This window comes from Acanthochromis polyacanthus, chromosome 6 (assembly GCF_021347895.1).
Source record: "Acanthochromis polyacanthus isolate Apoly-LR-REF ecotype Palm Island chromosome 6, KAUST_Apoly_ChrSc, whole genome shotgun sequence".
Taxonomy (NCBI): Eukaryota; Metazoa; Chordata; class Actinopteri; family Pomacentridae; genus Acanthochromis; species Acanthochromis polyacanthus.
Window position 1 is genome coordinate 43,029,200 of NC_067118.1, and position 23,650 is coordinate 43,052,849.

General features: G+C 38.3%; 1 protein-coding gene across 1 annotated transcript in view; it reads left to right on the forward strand.

Annotated features, from left to right (window-relative positions):
* Positions 1-23,650, forward strand: part of cacna1db (calcium channel, voltage-dependent, L type, alpha 1D subunit, b) — a 138,320-nt gene that overhangs the window by 89,229 nt on the left and 25,441 nt on the right. Inside the window, 16 exon segments of the mRNA XM_051948987.1 lie at positions 244-296; positions 400-546; positions 779-980; positions 2,498-2,656; positions 3,869-3,979; positions 5,144-5,221; positions 5,702-5,785; positions 6,918-6,959; positions 7,661-7,789; positions 9,339-9,404; positions 9,507-9,598; positions 9,686-9,845; positions 9,929-10,056; positions 10,909-11,005; positions 11,110-11,212; positions 15,325-15,426. Of these exon segments, the coding sequence (XP_051804947.1) occupies positions 244-296; positions 400-546; positions 779-980; positions 2,498-2,656; positions 3,869-3,979; positions 5,144-5,221; positions 5,702-5,785; positions 6,918-6,959; positions 7,661-7,789; positions 9,339-9,404; positions 9,507-9,598; positions 9,686-9,845; positions 9,929-10,056; positions 10,909-11,005; positions 11,110-11,212; positions 15,325-15,426 (1,753 nt within the window).

A 23,650-nucleotide genomic window follows, 5' to 3' on the forward strand; every position in this document is an offset into this window, starting at 1 on the left:
ATCCATCCTTCACGTCCACTCAGAAGTACCAGTTCAACTCTTTTTTTTTTTTTCTTCCAACAAAGCTGTATTTAATCTGTGGAGGAAAAAACCATAGTTAAGGAGATTTCCTGTGTCCAGACTTTAGTGAGACCCTGTATAGTAGCAGAGTCATAACTGACGGTAACCTCGCTCAACAAATCAACCCATTCTTCTGCTATTAAACAACAAAGAGCTGACACTCTTTTGTGTTTTTTGAAAAAGGGAAAATTTTACCGATGCACAGATGATGCAAAGTCCAGTCCAGATGAGTGCAAGTGAGTTCTTTTGACTTCTTCCTGCTTTCCAGTTCTGGTCTATGTGAGTGTCTCTGTTCTGTGTTTGCGCATACATATGGTTAACATCGTCTTTAAATCCTAGAGGTACATACATCCTCTACAACAACGGCGACACGGCGATGCCCATGGTGAAGGAGAGGATTTGGTACAACAGCGACTTCAACTTTGACAACGTCCTCATGGCCATGATGGCTCTTTTTACCGTGTCCACCTTCGAAGGATGGCCCACGTAAGCACTGCTCTGTTTGAGGTGGAATTTAAAAAATCTTAAAATTACACAATATACCAGAGGCAAAAATGATAAAAAAAATTTGAAAAAAATGTCAGATTTTCAACTTTCTGAAGATCCTAGAATGAATTGTGTATGGAATTTGGATCTTGGAATATGGAAACTTGCAGAGCTGTAGTTTATATGCATAATTACAGTTCATCGGCTTTACTTTCTTCGTGTCTCTCTCCAGTTTGTTGTACAAGGCCATCGACTCCAACAGGGAGAACATGGGTCCCATCTACAACTACCGCATCGAGATCTCCATCTTCTTCATCATCTACATCATCATCATTGCCTTCTTCATGATGAACATCTTCGTCGGTTTCGTCATCGTCACCTTCCAGGAGCAGGGGGAGAAGGAGTATAAGAACTGTGAGCTGGACAAGAACCAGGTAGTTACACGTCCATTAGACTTTTACTTTGAAATGCATTTACCATGAAACAGAAGAAAGGCCCTGCTGTATCCTGGTAAATGGCCTAAACACTGCCTGTACAGCTTCATGCAAAATGATTCAACCCCCTGACATTTTTGACATTCTGACAAAATGAGCAACATTCCAGCTGCACGCGACTAATTTACATCAGAGAGAACATTAATTTATTTTAATACCAAATCAGAAACCAAGATTTAATCCATAATCCATCCAAAATGTCCAACTTTTTTTTTTTTTACAAAAAGCAAGTTGAAAAATTATTCAACACCCTATAAACAATGCTGATAAATCCAGATAACTGCAGTAGAACTCTAATCCATCCACCTGTATGTCTACATCTAGAGGTGAATCCAACGGTGACACATGCTAAACACTGAGGAATACTCATGTCTGTGAAATGGAAACACTTTGGGTCAATCCTCCTCATACGCCTCTAGCAGCACCATGGTTCAGACCAGAGAGATGTCCTGAAGTTCAGAGAGGAACCAGAAAGGAAATGGGTCCAAGAAGATCTCCAAGCTCTAGAATGTTCCCAGAGACTCTGTTGGAAGCATCATTGGTAAGTTCAAAGCCACCGGTACTGTGGCTACACTACATAGTGGAAAAAAGAAGCTGCCAGAGAGAACATCAAGATTCCTGGAGACAGATGGACCAGAACCCTTGACCTACTGCCAAGGACCTGCAGGAAGATCTGACTGGAAGAGGAACTGATGTTTCTGTGGACACACTCCGTGCTGAAGGACTTAATGCCAGATCCTCTAGATGGACACCGCTTCTGAAGACACACCACAAGAACAAAGGTCTCCAGTCTGCTAGAACCAACCTATCAGAGCCACAGAAGTTCTGGGAGACGGTTCTATGGACTGATGAGACCAAACTAGAGCTCTTTGGTCCTATAGATCAGAGGAACGTCTGAGAGGAAGAACGAGGCCTACGAGGAGAAGAACTGCCTGCCTGCTGTGAAGCATGGTGGTGGATCTGGGATTCTGTGGGGATGTTCTGCTTCTAATGGAACCAGGAATCTCCATTGTATTGAAGACACCATGGATTCAGGAAGTACCAGGATATTTTGGACAAGAACGTCCCTCAATCTGTGAAGAAGTTGAAGCTAATTGGACGTTCCAGCAAGACAATGACCCCAAACACACATCAGAACCAACAAAGGCTGGTTAGAGAAGAAAGCCTGGAAGGTTCTAGAGTGGACATCACAACCTCCAGAATGAAACCCAGTGGAGAATCTATGGTGTATCTGAAGAAAGCTGCTGCAACACATAGACCTGAGAACATCACTGAGCTGGAGTCCATCGCCCATGACGAATGGGCTAAAATTCCCAAGGAAGTCCTAAAGATGCAGCCTCATACGGGGGTTGAATAATTTTCCATACAACTGTATCTTTTACCCGCAGTAACATTTTGCATTTGTTTGAGTCTGCTTGTCTTTCTTTTACCCCAACTTTCCCTCCAATCCTCCACAGCGTCAGTGTGTCGAGTACGCTCTGAAAGCTCGTCCTCTGCGGCGCTACATCCCTAAAAACCCCTACCAGTACAAGTTCTGGTATGTGGTCAACTCCACCGGCTTTGAGTACGTCATGTTTGTCCTGATCATACTCAACACCTTGTGTCTGGCCATTCAGGTAAGAACTCTTCATTCAGTCCTTCCAGTAAAGTGGATTTACGGTTAGTTTTTTTGGTTTTGGCAGCTGTAATAATAACTGGAGATATTAAGGGTGGTTTGGTTTTGAATTTATCACTGCTGCAATTGACGTTGTCACCCATATTTTATTATATTGCTTCAAGATAAGGATTAGATTTAGACTTTTTATTCATCACATGCACATAGAATAGGGCAGTGAAATGCAGTGACTGGCCATGAGGCTTTATAACTACAAAATGTTGAAACAGGAAAAAAACAAAATAAATACAAATAGGTGAAACTATAGTATACAAGAAATACATATGGGTAGAATGGTGATATTTATGGAATGTAATTAAGTAATAAAAATCTAATGTCTGTTGTGTATATGAAGATGATTTATGTTTTCTTATTATATGATATATAATTGCTATTATAAATACAGTAAATACACCTTAAAATGCATTTATTGTTCCTGTGGTTGGTTTGAAAGGTATGTAATCTTTAAAAGTTATTTAAAACTGAAAAGAAATGTCAGATTTTTAACTTTCTGACAGTCCCTAAGCTACCCGTCAAAAATAACCAGATTTTAAGCTTAATATTGTAGTACTTTATCAAAATTACTCTATTTAACGTGCCATTTGGAAAAAATATCTATAATGTATTGTTTGCTCTAATCACGTTCTATACGTAAAAGTCTGTGCTAACAGAGCTGTAGACGTATTAAAGCTGTGACCAAAAGGGATGCCACAGATGTTCAGTACTTTTTGGTATAGAAGCTAATATAACTGAAAATATCAGAACAGTAAAATGTGAATACTATGTAAGCCACCATGTTTTCAGTCTCAGTAACACCTTTTGGCATTTTGGAAAAATGTTGACTCGAGGCTGTCTCAATTTTTGTAAAATAAATAATGAAATAAATCCACCTTTTTTCTTACTCATGGCATTCTAACTTTGTTCTTTCTCATTCTAGTCATGGTTGTCCTGTTTCCATAGAGGTGCAGGACTTTGTTTTGCTGTTTAAAATGAGCCCACAGTGATTAAAAATGAGACGGGAGCAAACAAATGTCCAGAAACTACTAGTTTAGAGGGCTAATCTTTTAACGGATCTTTTCAGTTGTAAAGGAGAACTTTTACAGCTTTTAAGTGAGTTTAGGGCTAAATCCAGATCCTGTACTTGTTTAATCTGCTCACCGCTCTCTCTTTCCAGCATCATGGTCAGTCTCATTTGTTTAACTATGCCATGGACATCCTCAACATGGTCTTTACTGGAGTGTTCACTGTAGAAATGATCCTCAAGCTCATCGCCTTCAAACCCAGGGTAAGTCTACAATCTCCTCTCCTCTCAAACTGCTGGTACTGAGAAATATTTTATTTGTGTTATTTAGCATTTATTTACCCAGGTTAGTGACACTGAGATCAGAGATCTCCTTTACACGGAGACCCAGGGAGACTTTAAACACATCCAGTGGAACAAGGGCTGGAAGTTGAATTTGTAATTTATTCCAAGCATCAGGTGCAGAAAACCTGAAGGCTTTCTAGCCCAGTTCAGATTTGGGACGATATACTGCAGAGTATCCATAAATGGGAGAGTATGGCTTCCATGTTTCTTTGTTAAAAGACAAATAGGAACGAACAATACCCAGAGTGGTTCTGTAAATAAATACCACTGACTTAAAGACATCCAGTTAACTTTAGAATAGAACACAGTGGTGAGTAAGGAGAGCACATTAGATAGTGAATCTCTGCTCCCCATGGTACACGCTATCTAACACGCCAAGATTAGCAGAAGCCTTCATGTACAACACATCTCCATAGACAGTCACAGGCAAAAGGTTTGCTTTCACCAATTTCTGTTTCACACAAAAAGAAAAGCAAGACTTGTTTCTGTAATAAAATCCTGAGTTTCAGTTTTTTTTAACCTTTTACTGAAAGTGCTCCTTAAAAGACAAATCAATTAAAAATCCTAGATATTTAAAAGTAGAACACTCTATTTGTTGACCATTTCTTGTTAAATGTTCCCAGACAGTGCTAATCTGGCAGGTTCTGAAGTAAGGAAGAACATACATGTTTTATCTGCACCTAAAACGAGTTGCAGATGACAAAGTTGTTCCTGGATTCTATCAAATGGGAGCTGTGAATACTGGAAGGCCTCAGCAGGAGTGGGTGCTGCTCAGTATAGGACAGTGTCATCAGCAAAGAAACAGAATGTTCTGTCCGAGATTATTTACGTAAATAGTGAATAATAATGGGCCCAGCACAGAACCTTGAGGGACGCCTTTTTTCCCATTTTACTGACAGTTCCTGAGTTTTCCAATCAGATCTCCTTTAATATTTCAGCCCTGAAAATACTGTTGAGTCAGTTTTTACCTGAAAGCACTTTTCCCTTTAACCCTGGTTCCTCCTGTCCCCTCTTACCTCCCCTCCATCCATCCATCCCCCTCCATTCCTCCCCTCTCCTCCCGCTGGCTGTGCATGCTACCAGGGTTATGTCGGAGACGCCTGGAACGTCTTCGATGCCCTGGTGGTGATCGGCAGCGTGGTCGACATCATCCTCAGCCAGGTAGAAAGACGTCAGTATTTCTGTCATTCCCTGTTCCTGCTGCTGCCATTCTCCTTTCTTTTCCTTCCTTCACACCTTTCCTCCTCTCCTTTTCCTTCCTGTCTTAATTTTGTCGGCCGGCTCATGAAAGAAGTCTGCTGTGATCTCAGTAAGCGACAAATGGACCAATAAAACCTCCATTAACTGCCTACCTGTGTTCATTCAACCCGCTGCGTCTCCAGTTTTAAGTCTATTATGACCCTGTATTTACTCATCTCCTCAAAATACAAGATTAAAACAACAAATTATGCACTTTATTCTTCTCACAAACTCTGGCAGGAAGGATTTGACTTTGTTATATCAAAGCACAACTTTTTGATGTTTTCTTCTCTTTCTATCTTTCACATTTCTTTTTTTGTTTTTACCTCTTCCTCCTTTTTCTTCCTCGCTTTGTTGTCTCTCTCTCTTCCTTCTTTTCTGTGTTGTTGCTTGTGCTTGCAGAACTATTTTGCTGATGCATGGAACACGTTTGATGCCTTAATTGTTGTGGGTAGCGTGGTTGACATTGCCATCACTGAGATCAATGTAAGTAGTCGTTTATCACACCTGTCTTTCTGTTTCCTTCCAAGAAAAGAGGGCCTGGCTTTAGTGTCAGAGCTGCATTCAAGATCACAACTGATTTTTATTTTACTGTGATGCAAAATGTTATTGAATTAATGGTATTTAACTCTGTATTTAAATGCATGTTTGAGGCTAACGACTATTTAGCTCCACGTAATATAATCAGTTACTGAATGAAGAAACATTGCAGTATTTTAATATTGATCTGCATTTATCAAACAGTAAAAGAACTAATAGAATAGATAATTGTGAGCTTTTTCTGAATGCAGCTTACTTATCCCATTTAACCAGGTAATAATTAATTAATTAATTGTAATCTCTTAACGAGAAAGATTCACTGACCTGCTACTGCCAGGCCGCTCTGCTTCTTGGTCTGCAGCTTCTGTTAATGATTTCATGCTTTTCATGTCAAGGTGCTTGTCTGTCTGAAATAATGTTGAATGAGTGTTTGCAGTAAGGTATAGATTGTAAACATTTACTGGACTAGATTGTGGTCATATGCAGGAGAAATCTTGGATATTTTCAGGACTTGATGATAGCTGAGGGATGAAGCAGACATTCTCATGAATTTGGCTGCATCATGTGACTCTTTTTCTGTACTAAATGGATCAATAATGTGTTGCCTGCTTCTCATAAAAGGAACAAACTGTTATAATGGAGAGCTGTGATAAGAATAAAATATATTATAACTGAAACAAACAATAGCGAAGCTTTCTATCCGCAAATTTGTGTATCTTTGGGAGACAAAACACCAAAACAATTAGCCTTGCAGACTTTTTTAGTTACATTAATGTCTTTTTATTTAGGAAGTCAATGTTAACAGTTTAGTTTCATTTGTTTAAAAGATGTTTTTCCTTCAGCTCCGTGCGCATGAATCTTCTATCTGGTCTTACTGAAGCTTTTGCATGAGAGGCTTTACGCTGTTCTTCACCATGTTCTTGTTGGTAAACTGTGAAGCTGTGTTGTTTCTTTCTCTAAATGAAGGTGCTTCTGATTGTATTTAATGTAATCAGACGTTATTTAATGAAATGTGATGGTCTACTGCTGCACTGCTGGTGTGTTTAACTGGGATTAACTTCAGGCTTTTGGTTTCAAGTCGGCAGCCATTCCTGTTGTCAAGGTGATAGTGGAGCCAGGGGTAAGAAGAAGCCCCGCCTCTTTTATTTAAGACCCCTCATCCAAAAGTCGAAGCATCAGCATCTCATCTGTCGTGACACTGTGGCTCAGATATGCTGAAAACATTGAGATGCTTTTTTTTTTTTTCAGTAAAATGTGAGAGTTTGTGTTTGAACTCTCAATGTTTGTCAAAAGTCTTGTTTTTCAATCCACCCGGTTTGTTGCATTTTGGCACCAGTTTGAATCTGCTGACGTTATCTCCGTCCTGTCTGGGTGCATGGCATGAAACGGAGGATCAGATGTTTGTTCTTCTGTCTGTCCTCATTACAAAGTGTTTGCAGTCAGATTCCCAGCGTTGTGTGGACGTTGAACTGCAGTTCACGATTCTTGTTGAAGGTCTTCTGTGTCTGTAACGTTTCAGGACGTTTAAAGCTCCATCGTTGTGTTCGTGTCAAGTGTACAAAAAATGTTTGTTTCTGCCTGTTTTTGGATCAGTCATCCACAGTTTAATGTATAGGGCCTCCATGTCTGCTAACTGCATGGTGATGAAGATGGAATTACTCTGCATGCACGACGATTGCTGTCATTAGAAAGATGTAGGAAGTACATCGAACATGACTCGTGATTATTGAAAGAATGCACAGATAAATGAGTGGTAGACTTTCTGTTTGAGACCTTTTGTTTTCCACGTTCTATAACCACTTTTCACCTCCTCTGCCTCAGAACACGGAGGACAGCGCTCGCATCTCCATCACCTTCTTCCGCCTGTTCAGGGTGATGCGTTTGGTCAAACTGCTGAGCCGAGGGGAGGGAATCAGGACGCTGCTGTGGACCTTCATCAAGTCCTTCCAGGTCAGGATGGAGCTTTTTGAATCTGCAGCTCTATGAGCCAACAAGATAAGAGAATAAACTTACCAGACATCAGAACTCTGCGTCTCGCCCTACAATGCATTGCCTTTTTAAAACTACATCTGACTCAACCTCCATTTTGTTCTTGCTTCATCGTCTCAATTTCGAACCATTTGTAACTCGGCACGGATCAAAACTAAACCTCAGATGAAATCTTCTGTCTGTAGTGTAGATTTTATCCCAACCCTCTGTTACATGTTTTATTCTTTAATTTATTAGCAGTTTTTTAAACTTCTGCTATGTTTTCCTTGTAGTTTTATACCTGCAATCATGCGCCGAATTCCCTCTGTTATTGTATTATGAAAGCAATCTCTAGATTATTTTTATTCAGTGCTTAAAAAAGTCATTTTTAATTCATATCTTGTATGAGCAGTAGTTTTCAGTCAGGTTTTAAAGCATACTATAGCACAAAGACAGCCCTTCAGATGTTTTTTTTTTTTTTAAAGAGCCTCTATTAACTGCTCTGTTTTAGTACTTTTAGATATCAGCACCACCTTCAACACAGTTCACTAATCCGTCCTCCACTGTCTGGAAACCTGAGTCGCTCTTTAGGGGACTGTTTTGAATTCGTTACATTTATACCAGTCTGAAAATTCATGTTCCCTTGATGCCAAATTTAACTGCAGTGTTCCTCAAGGCTCTATCCTTGGCCCACTGATTTTTTTTTTTTAATATACATACACAACCGTTCTAAAGTTTGGGGTCATCCAGAAAATTCCATGTTTTCCATGAAAACTCCTGCTTTTATCCATGTGCTAACATAACTACAAGGGTTTTCTAATCATCAGTGAGCCTTTCAACACCATTAGCTAACACAATGTAGCATTAGAACACAGGAGTGATGGTTGCTGGAAATGTTCCTCTGTACCCCTATGGAGATATTCCATTAAAAATCAGACGTTTCCAGCTTCAATAGTCATTTACCACATTAACTATGTCTACACTGGATTTATCACTCATTTAATGCTATATTCATTAAAATAATGCTTTTAAATATAAGAACATTTCTAAGTGACCCCAAACTTTTGAACGGTGCTGTGTGTACATCTATCCTTACTCTCAGCCAGATCATTCAGAATCCTAGTATCTCTCATTACTGTTATGCAGATGACACACAGTTGTATATCCCCATTCAAACTGTCAAAACAGTGGCTATTCTGATAGTCTGATGTTTTTATTATTGGTCCAAACAGCTCTTCTACATTGCGCGACTAAAATATGGGTCAATCTCTCAGAGGTCTTAGAATTTTTGATGCTGGATTGAAGAGTGTTTCCAGTCAGACTTCTTTTCTTTAATACAAATCACCAGAACACCATGAATTAGTGATGCTGGGTTTGGGCAGTGATTGATCCCATTATAACTAGAACAACAAAATACTGTTAAAGCATTTGTAATCAGCGTATTTAGAGGTGTACTTACCATTTGACACTGTCCAAATCAGACACTTCAGGGTTCATATATTTCAAACCATTTCTCTGTTTTCCCTTCCAGGCTCTTCCTTATGTTGCTCTCCTGATAGCGATGCTCTTCTTCATCTATGCTGTGATTGGAATGCAGGTGACGTGGTCTCACGTGTCATCAGAATGTGACATATATGTATGATGTGTGTGTATTTCAATCTCTTACTGATGTGTTGGTGATATTTCCTGTCTCCCTTAGGTGTTTGGGAAAATAGCGATGGTGGACGGAACCCAAATCAACCGTAACAACAACTTTCAGACATTTCCTCAGGCTGTCCTGATGCTCTTCAGGTCTTTAGAAGCCGTTCTAAGTCGTCATACATCATAAATCCTGTTCATTCTGTGGTTGTATTGATGCTGTTTGTTGTTCTGGTTTAGGTGTGCCACAGGGGAGGCCTGGCAGGAGATCATGCTGGCCTGTCTGCCAGGAAAACTGTGTGATTCAGAGTCAGACTACAACCCCGGAGAGGAGAGGACCTGCGGCAGCGGCTTCGCTATCATCTACTTCATCAGCTTCTACATGCTCTGTGCTTTCCTGGTAATCTCCACAATCTTTAGTACAGGAAATACCAAAGCCCGGAGTATTCTGGTGTACAATTTAAAAAATGCTGCATGTTTCAGATCATCAACCTGTTCGTAGCTGTCATCATGGATAACTTTGACTATCTGACACGTGATTGGTCCATTCTGGGGCCGCATCACCTGGATGAGTTTAAGAGGATCTGGTCAGAATACGACCCCGAAGCCAAGTGAGTACCCAGGAGCCACATTTAAAAGTACTACTAGATATTTTCTCTTGTTATTTATCCTGTGCATTTTCTAAGAAAGAGAGTATGAGACAGGGATTCTTTGGTATGAGGGTGCTTCAAAAAGTTCTCGTCCTCACCCACAAACAAGAAGCCTAACTCCCATTTTGGTGCATAGCTGTGTACTAAACAGCCTTTTATCACTGTGCACGATGTGTCCGTGCACACAGCATCAGGTGGAAGAAGCAGCCAGATGTGGCTTTGAACTGCAGAACCGTACAGACTGGACCTGATCTGTTTGACTTCCATCTGTTTCCCAAACTCACGTGGTTTCCATGTTCAGATTGATGAAGATATCATGCATGCTGTAGCAGCTATTCCTGAGCCTGTATAGCCCCTGTGATGACTCTACCGAAGCGTCTGACTCGGCTCACATCCAAAAGAAAACAATGTCCACAGTCCAAACAAACGGGCTTAAGATGCTAAAGATAAACTGAGGATGAACGGGGCTGCAGGTCTTGGACTGTCTCTTCCTGGTAGACCACACCTTTATGGACGTCTCCTTTGGTTTTATCCAAGTCCTTCAGCCACTAGATGGGGTTTACTTAAGAAAAAAGAAATTAATTAAAGGAAAGCTATCATCCTGACTCCTACAGGTGCTGCTGAGGAGAATCTGTAGGCTCAAGATGTGATAGTGAAGCCTGAACATTGGTGGACCAGTTGCACTGAAGTCAAGTAAAAAATAAGCAGTTACCAAGAGCTTGTTGAAGGACCGTCATAATCACTCCGTTGTGGATTCGTGGTGACAGTTTTTGTGGTGGTATGATGGCTGTTGTTTGATTTCCTTGCTGTCAGGGGGAGAATAAAGCATCTGGATGTAGTGACTCTGCTGAGGAGGATTCAGCCTCCCCTGGGTTTCGGTAAACTCTGTCCTCACAGAGTGGCCTGTAAGGTGAGTTTCCACACGTCATCGACACACTCCCAGCTCTGCAGACGGTGAAATACAGATAAAAATGATAGTTTCCTTGTTAATCTGCGGTTTGGGTTGTGCTGCAGCGTCTGGTGGCGATGAACATGCCCCTGAACAGCGACGGGACGGTGATGTTTAACGCCACCTTGTTCGCTTTGGTCCGAACCGCTCTGAAGATAAAGACTGAAGGTGAGTGGGCGCCTCAAACCAGCAGGGATGTACAAATATGACCCCTTTTTACAGGTTATTGCTGTGTGGCTGAGCACTTTGAGCCGTACTCTCAGGTGCAGTAAAGAACAGAGACTGAGGGTTTATTTTAACTATTCTGACCTGGAAGTAGGAAGATGGAGCATCAGTGGAGATAACGGGGGGGGGGGGATCTGTTGTCTGTACCTCAGCTTCAGTAGAAAATCTACTTTGAGTGTCCAACATGAGGCCCGTGGTCCAAAAGTGGTCCTCCAGAGGGTCCAATCCGGCCCTCAAAGTGTAAAAATTCCAGAGAAGACATTAACTGCAGATTGTAAATTAGTAAAACTATAAATTTAAAATCATTTCTAGACCATGACAAGTTGTTTGGATCATAAAGTAAAACACTAGATTGTTCTTTGTTCTTTTGTCATTTTGTGTCTCATTTTTATAATATTTTGTCAGTTTTTTTGGTGTTTTTTTTGTCTGACTTTTGTCATTTGTCTCATGTTTTGTCTCCTTTTAGTCTTGTTTGTGGTTTTTATCTTATTTTTGTCATTTTATGTTTTGCTTTGTTTATTGTTTTCTGTAGTCTTCTTTCATTTTGTTTTAGGATTTCGCAATTTTTTTGTCTCATTTTTGTTTGTCCATTTTTTATCTCTTTTTTGTTTAATGTTATTTGTCTCATTTTTGGAATATTTAGTTTAGTTTTTGTAGGTTTTTTGTCTGACTTTTGTCATTTTATGTGTTGCTTGTTGTTTTGTGTGTTGTTTTTCTTGTGTTTTTGTCTCTCTTGTGTTGTCTACTTTTTGTCATTTTTTTCTTGCTTTTGTCATTTTTTTGTCCTGTTCATGTTATTTGTATAGTTTTTTTTGTTGTTTGTGCATTTTTTTCTGATTTGTGACTTTTTAGTCGAATTTTTAGTCTCTTTTTTTGTTGTTTCTGGTTGTTTGTCTCATTTTTGTCATTTTGTGTTTTGATTTATTCGCTCTTTTGTGCATCATTTTTGTCGTTTTGTGCTTTTTTTGTCTCAGGTATGTCGTTCGCCCATTTTTTTGTCTCTTGTGTTGTCTACTTTTTGTCATTTTTTTGTCCTGTTAGTGTCTTTTGTACAGTTTATTTGTTGTTTGTCCCTATTTTTTTGGTTGATTTGTGACTTTTTAGGTTCTTTTTTGTTTTGTTTCTGTTTTTTTGTCTCATTTTTGTCATTTTGTTTGAAATTATTTGCTCTTTTGTGTTTTTTGTCTCTCTTGTGTTGTCTACTTTTTGTCATTTTATTTCTCGCTTTTGTCATTTTTTGTCCTGTTCGTGTTATTTGTATATTTTTTGTTTGTCCATTTTTTTTCTGATTTGTAAGATTTTAGTCGACTTTTCAGTCTTTTTTTGTTTTGTTTGTGGTTGTTTGTCTCATTTTTTTGTCATTTTGTGTCTCATTTGTGTCATTTTGTGTTTTAAATTATTCGCTCTTTTTGTTGTTTTGTGTTTTTTTCTCACGTATGTCGTTCGCCCATTTTTTTTTCGCTTTGTAGCTTTTTCTTCAAATTTTTTGTCTCTTTGGTTTTGTTTCAAGTCGTTTGTCTCGTATTTTGTCGTGTTTTTTTCTCATTTTGTCGTTTTGTGTCTTGTTTCTGTAATTTTTCGTGTTTTTGGTGTTTTTTTCTGACTTTTGTCGTTTCGATCATAAAGTAAAATACTATAGTGTTCAGTTCCAGATAGCTGTGATTATAATGGGAGTTGTCGTTATTTATAGGTTATCATGCTGTGGTTTTACTGGTCCACTGGAGATCAGACTGGGATTAATGTGGAACCTGGACTAAGATGACTTTGACATCTCTGTGGTAGAGGCTTTTTTTTTTTTTTTTTTTGCCGTACACTAAATTCCACACACGGAAAAAATTCCAATGACCATTTAACAAGTAAATGTTCTGCCACTAGAGGGAGGTATAGCTATTCAATGAGTCGTCTCTACTGCATGCCAAACAAGACTTCTAACTTCAAATGTCAAGATTAGTTTTTGTTGTGTTGTGACTGCTGTTTGTGTAAGACGGAGACAGAACTGAAACTTTGAGTCACGCACGGGTCAACAAAAACATCTACAAAAAACACATTATTTTATTTAGATTCTCAGTGATTCAGGTCAAAGTCATTCTAAGAGTTTCAATAGAAAACAGCTGATTTCTGCCAGAGTTTCTTAAGTTCTGACTCAGTCATGACTAATTCCCAGATATATCTCTGTATAAATATTTATTACCAGCTCGCATGGCTAGTAGTAGTCTATAAATAGTTCCAGACTCGTGCCTGCAGGTGTGAGTCGCTGTGAAACTGCCAGATCATGGATGACTCACAATGTTGTTGGTGAAACTTATTAGGAAGAGATCTCCAGATACCATGAAGTACCTGATAAGTGGTGCTGTAGACCCTGTCCTCTGTTTACAGTCCACTTCCTTCAGTCCTCTCTAAAACTGTGTCTCCTCTGTAGAGGGTCTTTTACTCATCAGATGTGGATGAACGCTTGTCTTAAATCGTCCTGGTGGTTTCGTCTCCTGGCTGCTTTGGGCTGCATATAGAATGTTGTTTAGCTTCAGTCTGAGTGTTTTGTCTTCGTGGTGAACCAGGTTGTGTCTCAGACTGTTGATGGATCTGAAGTGTGCTGGTATGTCGTGTTTGGACGGAAACTTCTCAGACAGCAGCTACGTGACGATGCTGTTCTGCTTTGTCAGAGATAATTTACTTTGTGGAAAAGGAGATCAAAAACACAGCGCTGGGTGGCCGTAAATGTATTCCTGTTAACAATATGGAGATGAATGCAGATCACTGGAATGAGGAAGACCTCAAAGAAGACGCTCAGGTCCAACATCTGTTACAGTGAAGAGTCTTTTCCTGTTCTAAGTTTAAACCTTCTGCTTTCTGACCGTCTTTCCAAAGACCTTTGGTTGACCTCAGACCTTTTTTCTGACTCCTTTAGGTAACTCTTCTATAATCAGACTACAGCAAAGTTTCTCTACTATCATTAAAATTGTTCCCCCACAGCAAAGACACACAACAGATGATAAATGATGCCCTAAGTCAGAAAAGGAGAACAAATGACATGCAGCCCAAAACCGGCCTTCCAGAGGGTTAGGCCCGCAGGACGACTTTATAAAGAGCCAGAGAAGATTTTAACTGCAAATTGTAAATATGTAAAACTATAAATATTTTTATTTAACCACATAAAAGACTCATTGAGATCGAGACCTCTTTGAAGAGGGATAAAGAATCATTTCTAGACCACAAGTTGTTTTGATCTTAAAGTAAAATATTAGATTCTTTGTTATTTTGTCATTTTGTCTTGTTTTGTCGTATTTTGTCTTGTTTTTGTTGTTTGCCTCGTGTTTTTGCCGTTTTGTTTGTTTTGTTTTTCTCTCATTTGTGATTTTTGTCTTACTTTTGTCATTGTGTTCTTCGTTGTTTTGTGTATCGTTGGTATCATTTTGTGCTTTTGTCTCGCTTGTGTTGTCTACTTTTTTGTTTTGTTTTTGTCGTTTGTCCATCTTTTTGTTGCTTTGTAACTTTTCATTAATTTTTTGTTTTGTTACACGTCGTGTCTTATTTTTTGTCGTTTTGTTGTTTTTTGTCTTTTTTTTGTCTGACTTTTGTCGTTTTGATCATGAAGTGAAATACTTTATCATTCAGTTCCAGACAGAATGAACATTTTTGCACTAAAACAAAGGAGCCATCAGGAGTTGTGGTTATTTGTAGGTTATTATGCTGTGGTTTTACTGGTTTTACTGGAGATCAAACTGGGCTGAATGTAGAACCTGGATGAAGTTTCACTGTGAAAATATTATTTTTTTCCACATTTTCAAACTTTAAACCGGATCAGGATGACACGAGGGTTAAAAACAAGGTTGTGGTCATTCAGCTGAAATAAATGACCAGCGTGTTCTGTTGGTTCTGTTGTTTAAAGAGCTGTTTTGCAAAAGTGGTTTTCTGTTGTGTCCATTACTTCTTAGTGGGTTTTTTATGTTTAAACTGCATCATTTCACCTCCTACTGCAGGTTCTGAGGAAAACACCAACATATCCATCCATTTTTCGCTGCTTAGAACCTTATTTATGCTGCTCTGCTCTCCTTAAGGGAACCTGGAACAAGCCAACGAGGAGCTTCGAGCCGTCATCAAGAAGATCTGGAAGAGGACAAGCATGAAGCTGCTGGACCAAGTGGTGCCCCCTGCTGGTGGTCAGTGGTCATTCTGCACACACATTCACACCTCTGAATCCCCTCTTTCCTCTGATCTCTTCTCACGTGATCTGAGAACAAGCTGCATCTTGACAGCGTTTTCCTCAGAAGTTAAACTTTTCTGATGTGGTTTGGCTCGGAGCTGAGCAGCTTCTACCTGGTAAGATGAGTCACAGAGCAGACGGAGCGTGAAGCAATCATTATGTAAGATTTGTTTTGATCTGGTGTTTGAGAAAGCATAAACGACACACAGATAAGTCAAGAATTAATCCCACATTCCTGCTGTTCATTTGGGAAACAGCAGCAATAATTCAGTTTAGATGAAAATGTGAGCAACAGTCAATGCATACATTAAAGATGAACTATTGATAAACTGAAATCTATGAAAGAATTGATCAGTCGTGATGGAATTAGCACCGAATCCTAAGAAGAAGGAGATTTCAGAGGACAAAATCAACAGTGAGAAAAGAGCTCAACATCTAAACCATTTAAGGCAGGAGGAATGATTTCAATGGGAAAAAATATATACCGGGCTTTGCAAAAGTTCTGTTACACGGTCTCATGATCTTTAGAGACGTTTACATGTCAGAGTGAAAAATTCCATTAAATAAACTGAAAGTTCTACCTTATAGGCAGGTGTCCTTAATACAATTTTGTTCTCCGGTGAAGTTGTATCAAGATGGAAGTCAAAGAGTTGAGATATCTGCTCTCCTTCATGCTGGCCACAACAAGTCTGACAGAGCCAAGCAGCTGAACATCAGCCGGATGACCGTCCACAGAGTCGCAGAGAGGCTGAAGAATGGTGAAGATCTTTCAGTGATCTTTCAAGAATGGTGAAGACCTGAAAGATCTTCACCATTCTTCAGCCTCTCCGCGACTCTGTGGACGGTCATCCGGCTGATGTTCAGCACAAAAGAGAGCAGATATCTCAACTCTTTTGACTTCCATCTTGATACAACTTCACCAGAGAACAAAATTGTATTAAGGACACCTGCCTATAAGGTAGAACTTTCAGTTTATTTAATGGAATTTTTCACTCCGACATGTAAACGTCTCTAAAGATCATGAAACCGAGTAACAGAACTTTTGCAAAGCCCGGTATATATATATATATATATATATATATATATATATATATATATGTGTGTTACTTTGACACAGAGAGAAGAGTTTTTCAGATTTTAAAACATTTTTTAAACCTTTGACGCATTTAGACACATAAAGGGAGCAACAGCAGCAGCAGCCATGTGGTTGTTAAAATGGGATAAATTAAATTAATTTCCATTTTTAGATTTTACTATTTACTACCACCAGAGGGAAAATGCCACAAAGAATTTAATTATCTGTTAAATGCGATTAAATAAACTTCACAGATGCTTTGGACATCAGTTAGATGAAGAAGAAATGATAAATGATCAGATTAGAAGCAGATCACAGCAAACTAGTGATTGCTAATAAGGTTTAAAAGTAAAATAGCTCCTTTTCCAAGTACAGCTGAAGCAAATAGGAAAGTTTAACCCAGTCTGAGACACGTGGAGTTCCACTGAGATGAAGAAAACATCAACTGGGTCAATCTATAACTGAGGGACTGTTGAAGTCCATGGGATATATCTGCATACATTTTTATTATAAGTGAAAAAAACTAATGTTTTTATGTTCATTATGATCATGTCTTTATAAATTCCACATTATTTATTATAGAAACAATCACTTATTAATAAAAATGACTGGATATCACTAAAATATGAGCTAAATAACGTCTGAATTTAACACCAACCACCTTCTAATGAGCTAAACAATCATAAAATGAACTGATTCACAAATAGTTTGGATTGTGTTCTTTTATTAAGGTGAGCTAATATGTTGATGATCACCATGATAATCAGCCTATTCTACAATAATCATTACTGATATTTCTTTTTTGGTAACATATCATATTTTGTATGGAAAATACCTAATTAAATCACCATGTAACAAAAACACTTCTGCAGGAAGAGTGTTGATTCCAGATCACATGACCTGCTCATTGTGGTTCTTTTTTGGTCATTTTCAGTCCGTTTTGTGGTCATTTTAAGTGTTTTTGGGGTCATATTGCAGCTTTTTGTGGTTATTTTGTGTGTCTCTCATCATTTTGTGTCTTTGTATGATAATTATCTGTCTCACTGAGTCAGTTTGTGTTTTTCTGTGGTCATTTTGTGTCACTTTTTGTCATTTTTTTGGTCATCTTGTGTCTTTGTGGTTGATTTGTGTCTTTGTGCTCATTTTGTTTCTTTTTTGGTCATTTTTAATCCTTTTTGTTGCCATTTTAGGTCTTTTTGTGGTCACGTTGTGCCCCTTTGTGGCTGTTTTCAGTCCGTTTATGGTTATTTTGTTTCATTTTTGGTCATTTTCAATCCGTTTGTGGTCATTTTGTGTCTCTGTGGTCATTTTGCATCTTTTTGTAGTTATTCTTTGTTTCTCGTCATTTTGTGTCTTTGCATGTTACTTCTGACTTATTTAATATCAAATAGTCATCAGGTTTACTACAATATCTTTAGAAATAACTTACATTTAAGTTTTATTCAACTCTATGTCTAATATTTAGAAGCATCTTTCTGTAAAATGCCATGTGGTGTTTGGTTAGAGGCGGCCATGTTGGTTTTAGGCCTGAAAACGGCAGAAATGTGACTATGATACAAGAAGTCCCACAGTTATATACTGACCCAGCTAACAAACTGTGTGATTTCTTTTATCCTCTCTTAAATCTGTGACCTTAAACCTCCACCCTTCAGACTGTTCATCACAAAGTATTGTTAGCAACCACATCTCCCAAACACTGCATGCCGTGTGGCACAGCGGAAAGTTTCTACAAGGTATTTTTCATCTTCTGCAGTTGACTGTGTTAGACAGAAACTCCCACCTTCCTCCTCCTCCATGCAGCAGATTCTTCTCCTTTCTTCACTGAGCTCCAGGGACAAAGGAAATAGAAAACCCTCCGATTAGCTTCACCCTCCTCATCCTTGTCACGAACAGATCACAGATTCGTGAGGTGTTACAGCAGGGAGAGGTGGTGAGCAGGATCTCAGGTCAAACCACAACACAACGCTCCCATAGTGTTTCTAGATAAGAAACTAGGCCACTTTCAGAACCAACCGAAAGCAGGCGACTGCTGCCGACCGCAAAGGAGGAGGAATGACTGCCTTCAGCAGCCGAGCAGATGTTTGATAGATAAAAGCAAGATTTCTATAGAGTTGGAGAGTCACTTCTGAAACAGCAAACATGTGGTGAGGATTAGTACAGGAGAAATATGAACCAACAAAACCAGCTGTACGGAGAAAAATCTGTCCTCCTTCACAGAAACTCATCCTCTAACCTCTGTGTTCTGAACCTCCTCTGCATTTCCTCCTCTCTCTCTGTTCTCTTCCTCACACTGGAACAGCCAGAAACCCTCAAATATTTGAATTTAAATGCTGTTAAATGCTGTTTGCTCCTTGTTAATGCCACTGGAGCAGTATGAATTCTGTGTCGGTGTCAAATCCACTTCCTACAATGATCTCATATCTTCAGCAACAGGACATTAGTTGAACTGATCGACCACCAAAACATTAACCCTCTGAGCTCCAAGCTCATTTCTTTTTCTTAAATTTACATCCTGCACCTTTATAGAACCAACACAACCTCAGCTAGAAGTAGAGAAAGCTAAAAATGTCTTCGGTGCAAAATGAAAAAGCTATAATGCTGGAAATAATCCAAAAGATGAACCAAAAGTTGAATTTCCTTGATTATGTATTTTGCAAAAATTTAAAAAAAACTTTATTTGTATTGCGCTTTTCAAAACACTCAGATACTTTACATATAAAATCAGCAAACATTAAAAATAAAGGCGCATCATAAAAAAGTCAAAAATATATCAGAAAAATAAGTTACACACGTGGACAAAATTGTTGGTACCCCTCAGTTAAAGAAGGAAAAACCCCCAATTCTCACTGAAATCACTTGAAACTCACAAAAGTAACAATAAATAAAAATTTATTGAAAATTAAATAATCAAAAACAGCCATTACTTTTGAATTGTTGATTAACATAATTATTTAAAAAAACAAACTAATGAAACAGGCCTGGACAAAAATGATGGTACCTCTATAAAAGATTGAAAACTATTTGACCAGAGTGACATGATTAACTCAGGTGTGTCATTTAATTGACATCACAGGTGTTTCCAAACTCATAATCAGTCAGTCTGCCTATTTAAAGGGAGACAAGTAGTCACCCTGCTGTTTGGTGAAAAGGTGTGTACCACACTGAACATGGACAACAGAAAGCGAAGGAGAGAATTGTCCCAGGACATCCGAAAAAAATTATAGACAAACATCTTAAAGGTAAAGGCTATAAGACCATCTCTAAACAGCTTGAAGTTCCTGTGACAACAGTGGCTCACATTATTCAGAAGTTCAAGACCCACGGGACAGTAGCCAACCTCCCTGGACGTGGCCGCAAGAGGAAAATTGATGACAAATTGAAGAGACGGATCGTTGGAATTGTATCCAAAGAGCCCAGAGCAACCTCCAAAGAAATTAAAGGTGAACTCCAAGGCCAAGGTACATCAGTGTCAGATCGCACCATTCGTCGTTGTTTGAGCCAAAGTGGACTCCATGGGAGACGACCAAGGAGGACACCACTGCTGAAAAAACTCATAAAAAAGCCAGACTGGAATTTGCAAAAATGCATGTTGACAAGCCACAAAGCTTCTGGGAGAATGTCCTTTGGACAGATGAGACCAAACTGGAGCTTTTTGGTAAGGCACATCAACTCTATGTTCATAGACTCAAAAACCAAGCATACGAAGAAAAGAACACTGTCCCTACGGTGAAACATGGAGGAGGCTCAGTAATGTTTTGGGGCTGCTTTGCTGCATCTGGCACAGGGTGTCTTGAAAGTGTGCAAGGTACGATGAATCTGAAGACTATCAAGGCATTCTGGAGAGAAATGTGCTGCCTAGTGTCAGAAAGCTTGGTCTCAGTCGCAGGTCATGGGTCTTCCAACAGGACAACGATCCAAAACACACAGCCAAAAACACCCAAGAATGGCTGAGAGAAAAGCGTTGGACTATTCTAAAGTGGCCTTCTATGAGCCCAGATCTGAATCCCATTGAACATATGTGGAAGGAGCTGAAACATGCCATTTGGAGAAGACACCCATCAAACCTGAGACAACTGGAGCTGTTTGCTCATGAGGAGTGGGCCAAAATACCTGTTGACAGCTGCAGAACGCTCATTGACAAATACAGAAATCGTTTAATTGCAGTGATTGCCTCAAAAGGTTGTGCAACAAAATATTAAGTTATGGGTACCATCATTTTTGTCCAGCCCTATTTCATTAGTTTGTTTTTTTAAATAATTATGTTAATCAACAATTCAAAAGTAATGGCTGATTTTGATTATTTAATTTTCAATAAATTTTTATTTATTGTTACTTTTGTGAGTTTCAAGTGATTTCAGTGAGAATTGTGGGTTTTTCCTTCTTTAACTGAGGGGTACCAACAATTTTGTCCACGTGTGTAGTATGATTATTAATCTTTTTACCCATATTTTACTCTATTTTACAGCATTTATTACTATATTTTACTGTGTTTTAACCATATTTTTACTGTATTTCACTGTATTATTATTATTATTATTATTATTATTATTATTATATTTTACCATATTTTTGCTATATTTTACTGTATTTATTACTATATTTCTACTGTATTTTTACTATTTTTAACCATATTTTTGTTAGGTTTTACTGTATTTATTATATTTTAAAATGAAATTTTTAAAATAAAATAGAATTAATGTGAGCATTTTCAGTAGTTACCAGTACTGAAGGAACTGACTTACATATTATAGACATTTTATTCCTTGCAGTTTTAATTGGTTTGCATATTTGACTCCCATCTGTTTAAACACCGTGAATGAATTTTTGTAACGTGACCGTTGGTCGCAGATGAGTCACTAAAAGCTTCATAGCTGAGCCAAAGAATGCAATTTTTTTTGCTTTTTACAGAATGTGGTTGAAGCAAACTGTTTGTTTTTGGCTCATTTTAAATGAGAGACGTAGAATAAAAACATTTGGATTAAATATCACAATTTTCAGCTTCGATCTTCTCAAATGCAACGACAGTGGAAAACCTGACATTTTTCAGTTCCTACAGTTTCTGCATCTCGTAAATTGTGTCATTTTGGAGACTTTAGAAAAGATCATTTCAAACCTAACGGCAAGTTTTGGAGTTCAGAGAGTTAAAGATTCTCCAGCAGGTTAGATTTGGATTTGCAGCTTGAATAGAAGTCTTTTCTGAACAGCTTCATCTGCAGGCGTCATCGTTTCATGAAGTCGAGCTGAAGGTGTTTCATCATGAAGCTGCTCTCCTGTTATTGTCGACTTTTAAACAGCTGAAGACAGCATTAAAATATGTGCTCTTTGCTGCTTCTTTGCTCTGGTTTTGTCTGTCGCTGCCTCTCTGTCCTCCTCTGCTTTATTTACAGTAAATCTATGTAGAACTTACTGCTGCATGTCTTTGTGCTCATTAGCCGCTAACCCGCTCTCTCTTTCTGTTGAATCTTTTCTGCCGAGCTTCTCTCCTCCACAGCTTCCTCCGCCTCCTGTTCTTGTCTTTCTGCCGTCCTAATCTCTTTGGAGCAGTTCTGTTTTAGTCTGGTGGCATGAAACTACTGGAACCTCTGAAAACTGCACCGGCTCTGGACGGGAAGATTCATTATTAATAGAACCAATAAAAACAAAGTAATTTAATCAGCTTAACGATTGATGGATTATTAATAGAACCAATAAAAACAAAGTAATTTAATCAGCTTAACGATAGATGGATTATTAATAGAACCAATAAAACAGAGTAATTTAATCAACTTAGCGATAGATGGATTATTAATAGAACAATAAAAACAGAGTAATTTAATCAACTTAGCGATAGATGGATTATTAATAGAACCAATAAAAACAGAGTAATTTAATCAACTTAACGATAGATGGATTATTAATAGAACCAATAAAAACAGAGTAATTTAATCAGCTTAACGATTGATGGATTATTAATAGAACCAATAAAAACAAAGTAATTTAATCAGCTTAACGATTGATGGATTATTAATAGAACCAATAAAAACAGAGTAATTTAATCAACTTAACGATAGATGGATTATTAATAGAACCAATAAAAACAGAGTAATTTAATCAACTTAGCGATAGATGGATTATTAATAAAACCAATAAAACAGAGTAATTTAATCAACTTAACGAGAGTTCCTGTGTTTGAGGTGAAACTACATAAAAATGAGTGATGAGCTCAGAACATAAATCATGACATCACAAAGTAAATAAATGAGTAGAATCAAATAGAATACAATAGAATAGGTCCTAATAGAATAGATCAGAATAGAATAGAATAGAATTAGAATAGAATCTAATTAAATAGAACACAATAGAATAGTATAAAATAGAGCAGAATAGAATAGAACAGAATGAAATAAAAACACTTGAATTGAATAGAACACAAAACAGAATAGAATAAATAGAACACAACAGAATGTATTGCAATAGAATCGAATAGAATGGAACACACTAGTATGGAATAAGATAAAGTAGAACACAATAGAACAGAATAGAACTGTATATTAATTGATAAACACTAAAAGTCAGTTTCTTTAATCTTTGGGTCAGAAACATAGAACAGAAGAGCACAAAGTCATTAGAAAAGCTAACATAAAAATAACATAAAACATTTTAAAATAACATCTAGCTAAAGAGCAGTGAGACATGAAAATATTCTGATCCAATGATCGGGCCACATGTTCGCATGTGTAGCCGAACATCTGGATTAGAGATTTAGAGACTGAAGCAGGACCGGTGGAGTGAAGTTCTGCTTTAAAGTCGGATCTAGTTTGTGGTTTTCTCCCTGAGCGGAGCCTGCTGTAGTTCCTCTCTGACAGGTGATGCAGACAAACCGTGGGATGCTTTAAGGGGGATCATTATTACACCAGGTCCTCGTCTCTTTTTAAATCAGCGGACTGAATAATGCCTCCGTCTTAAAGCGCCGTCCCACTGACGCTCTAACCTTTGCTCGACTCGGTTTCGTTGGAAACGGGTCCAGGAGAGGTGGCGACAAAGACAAAAAAAACCAAACGTTTCCTGTCTTTTTATGACTCAGCCTCTTTGTCCCCAGTCTGCTCAGCAACCGCTTATCTGAGGG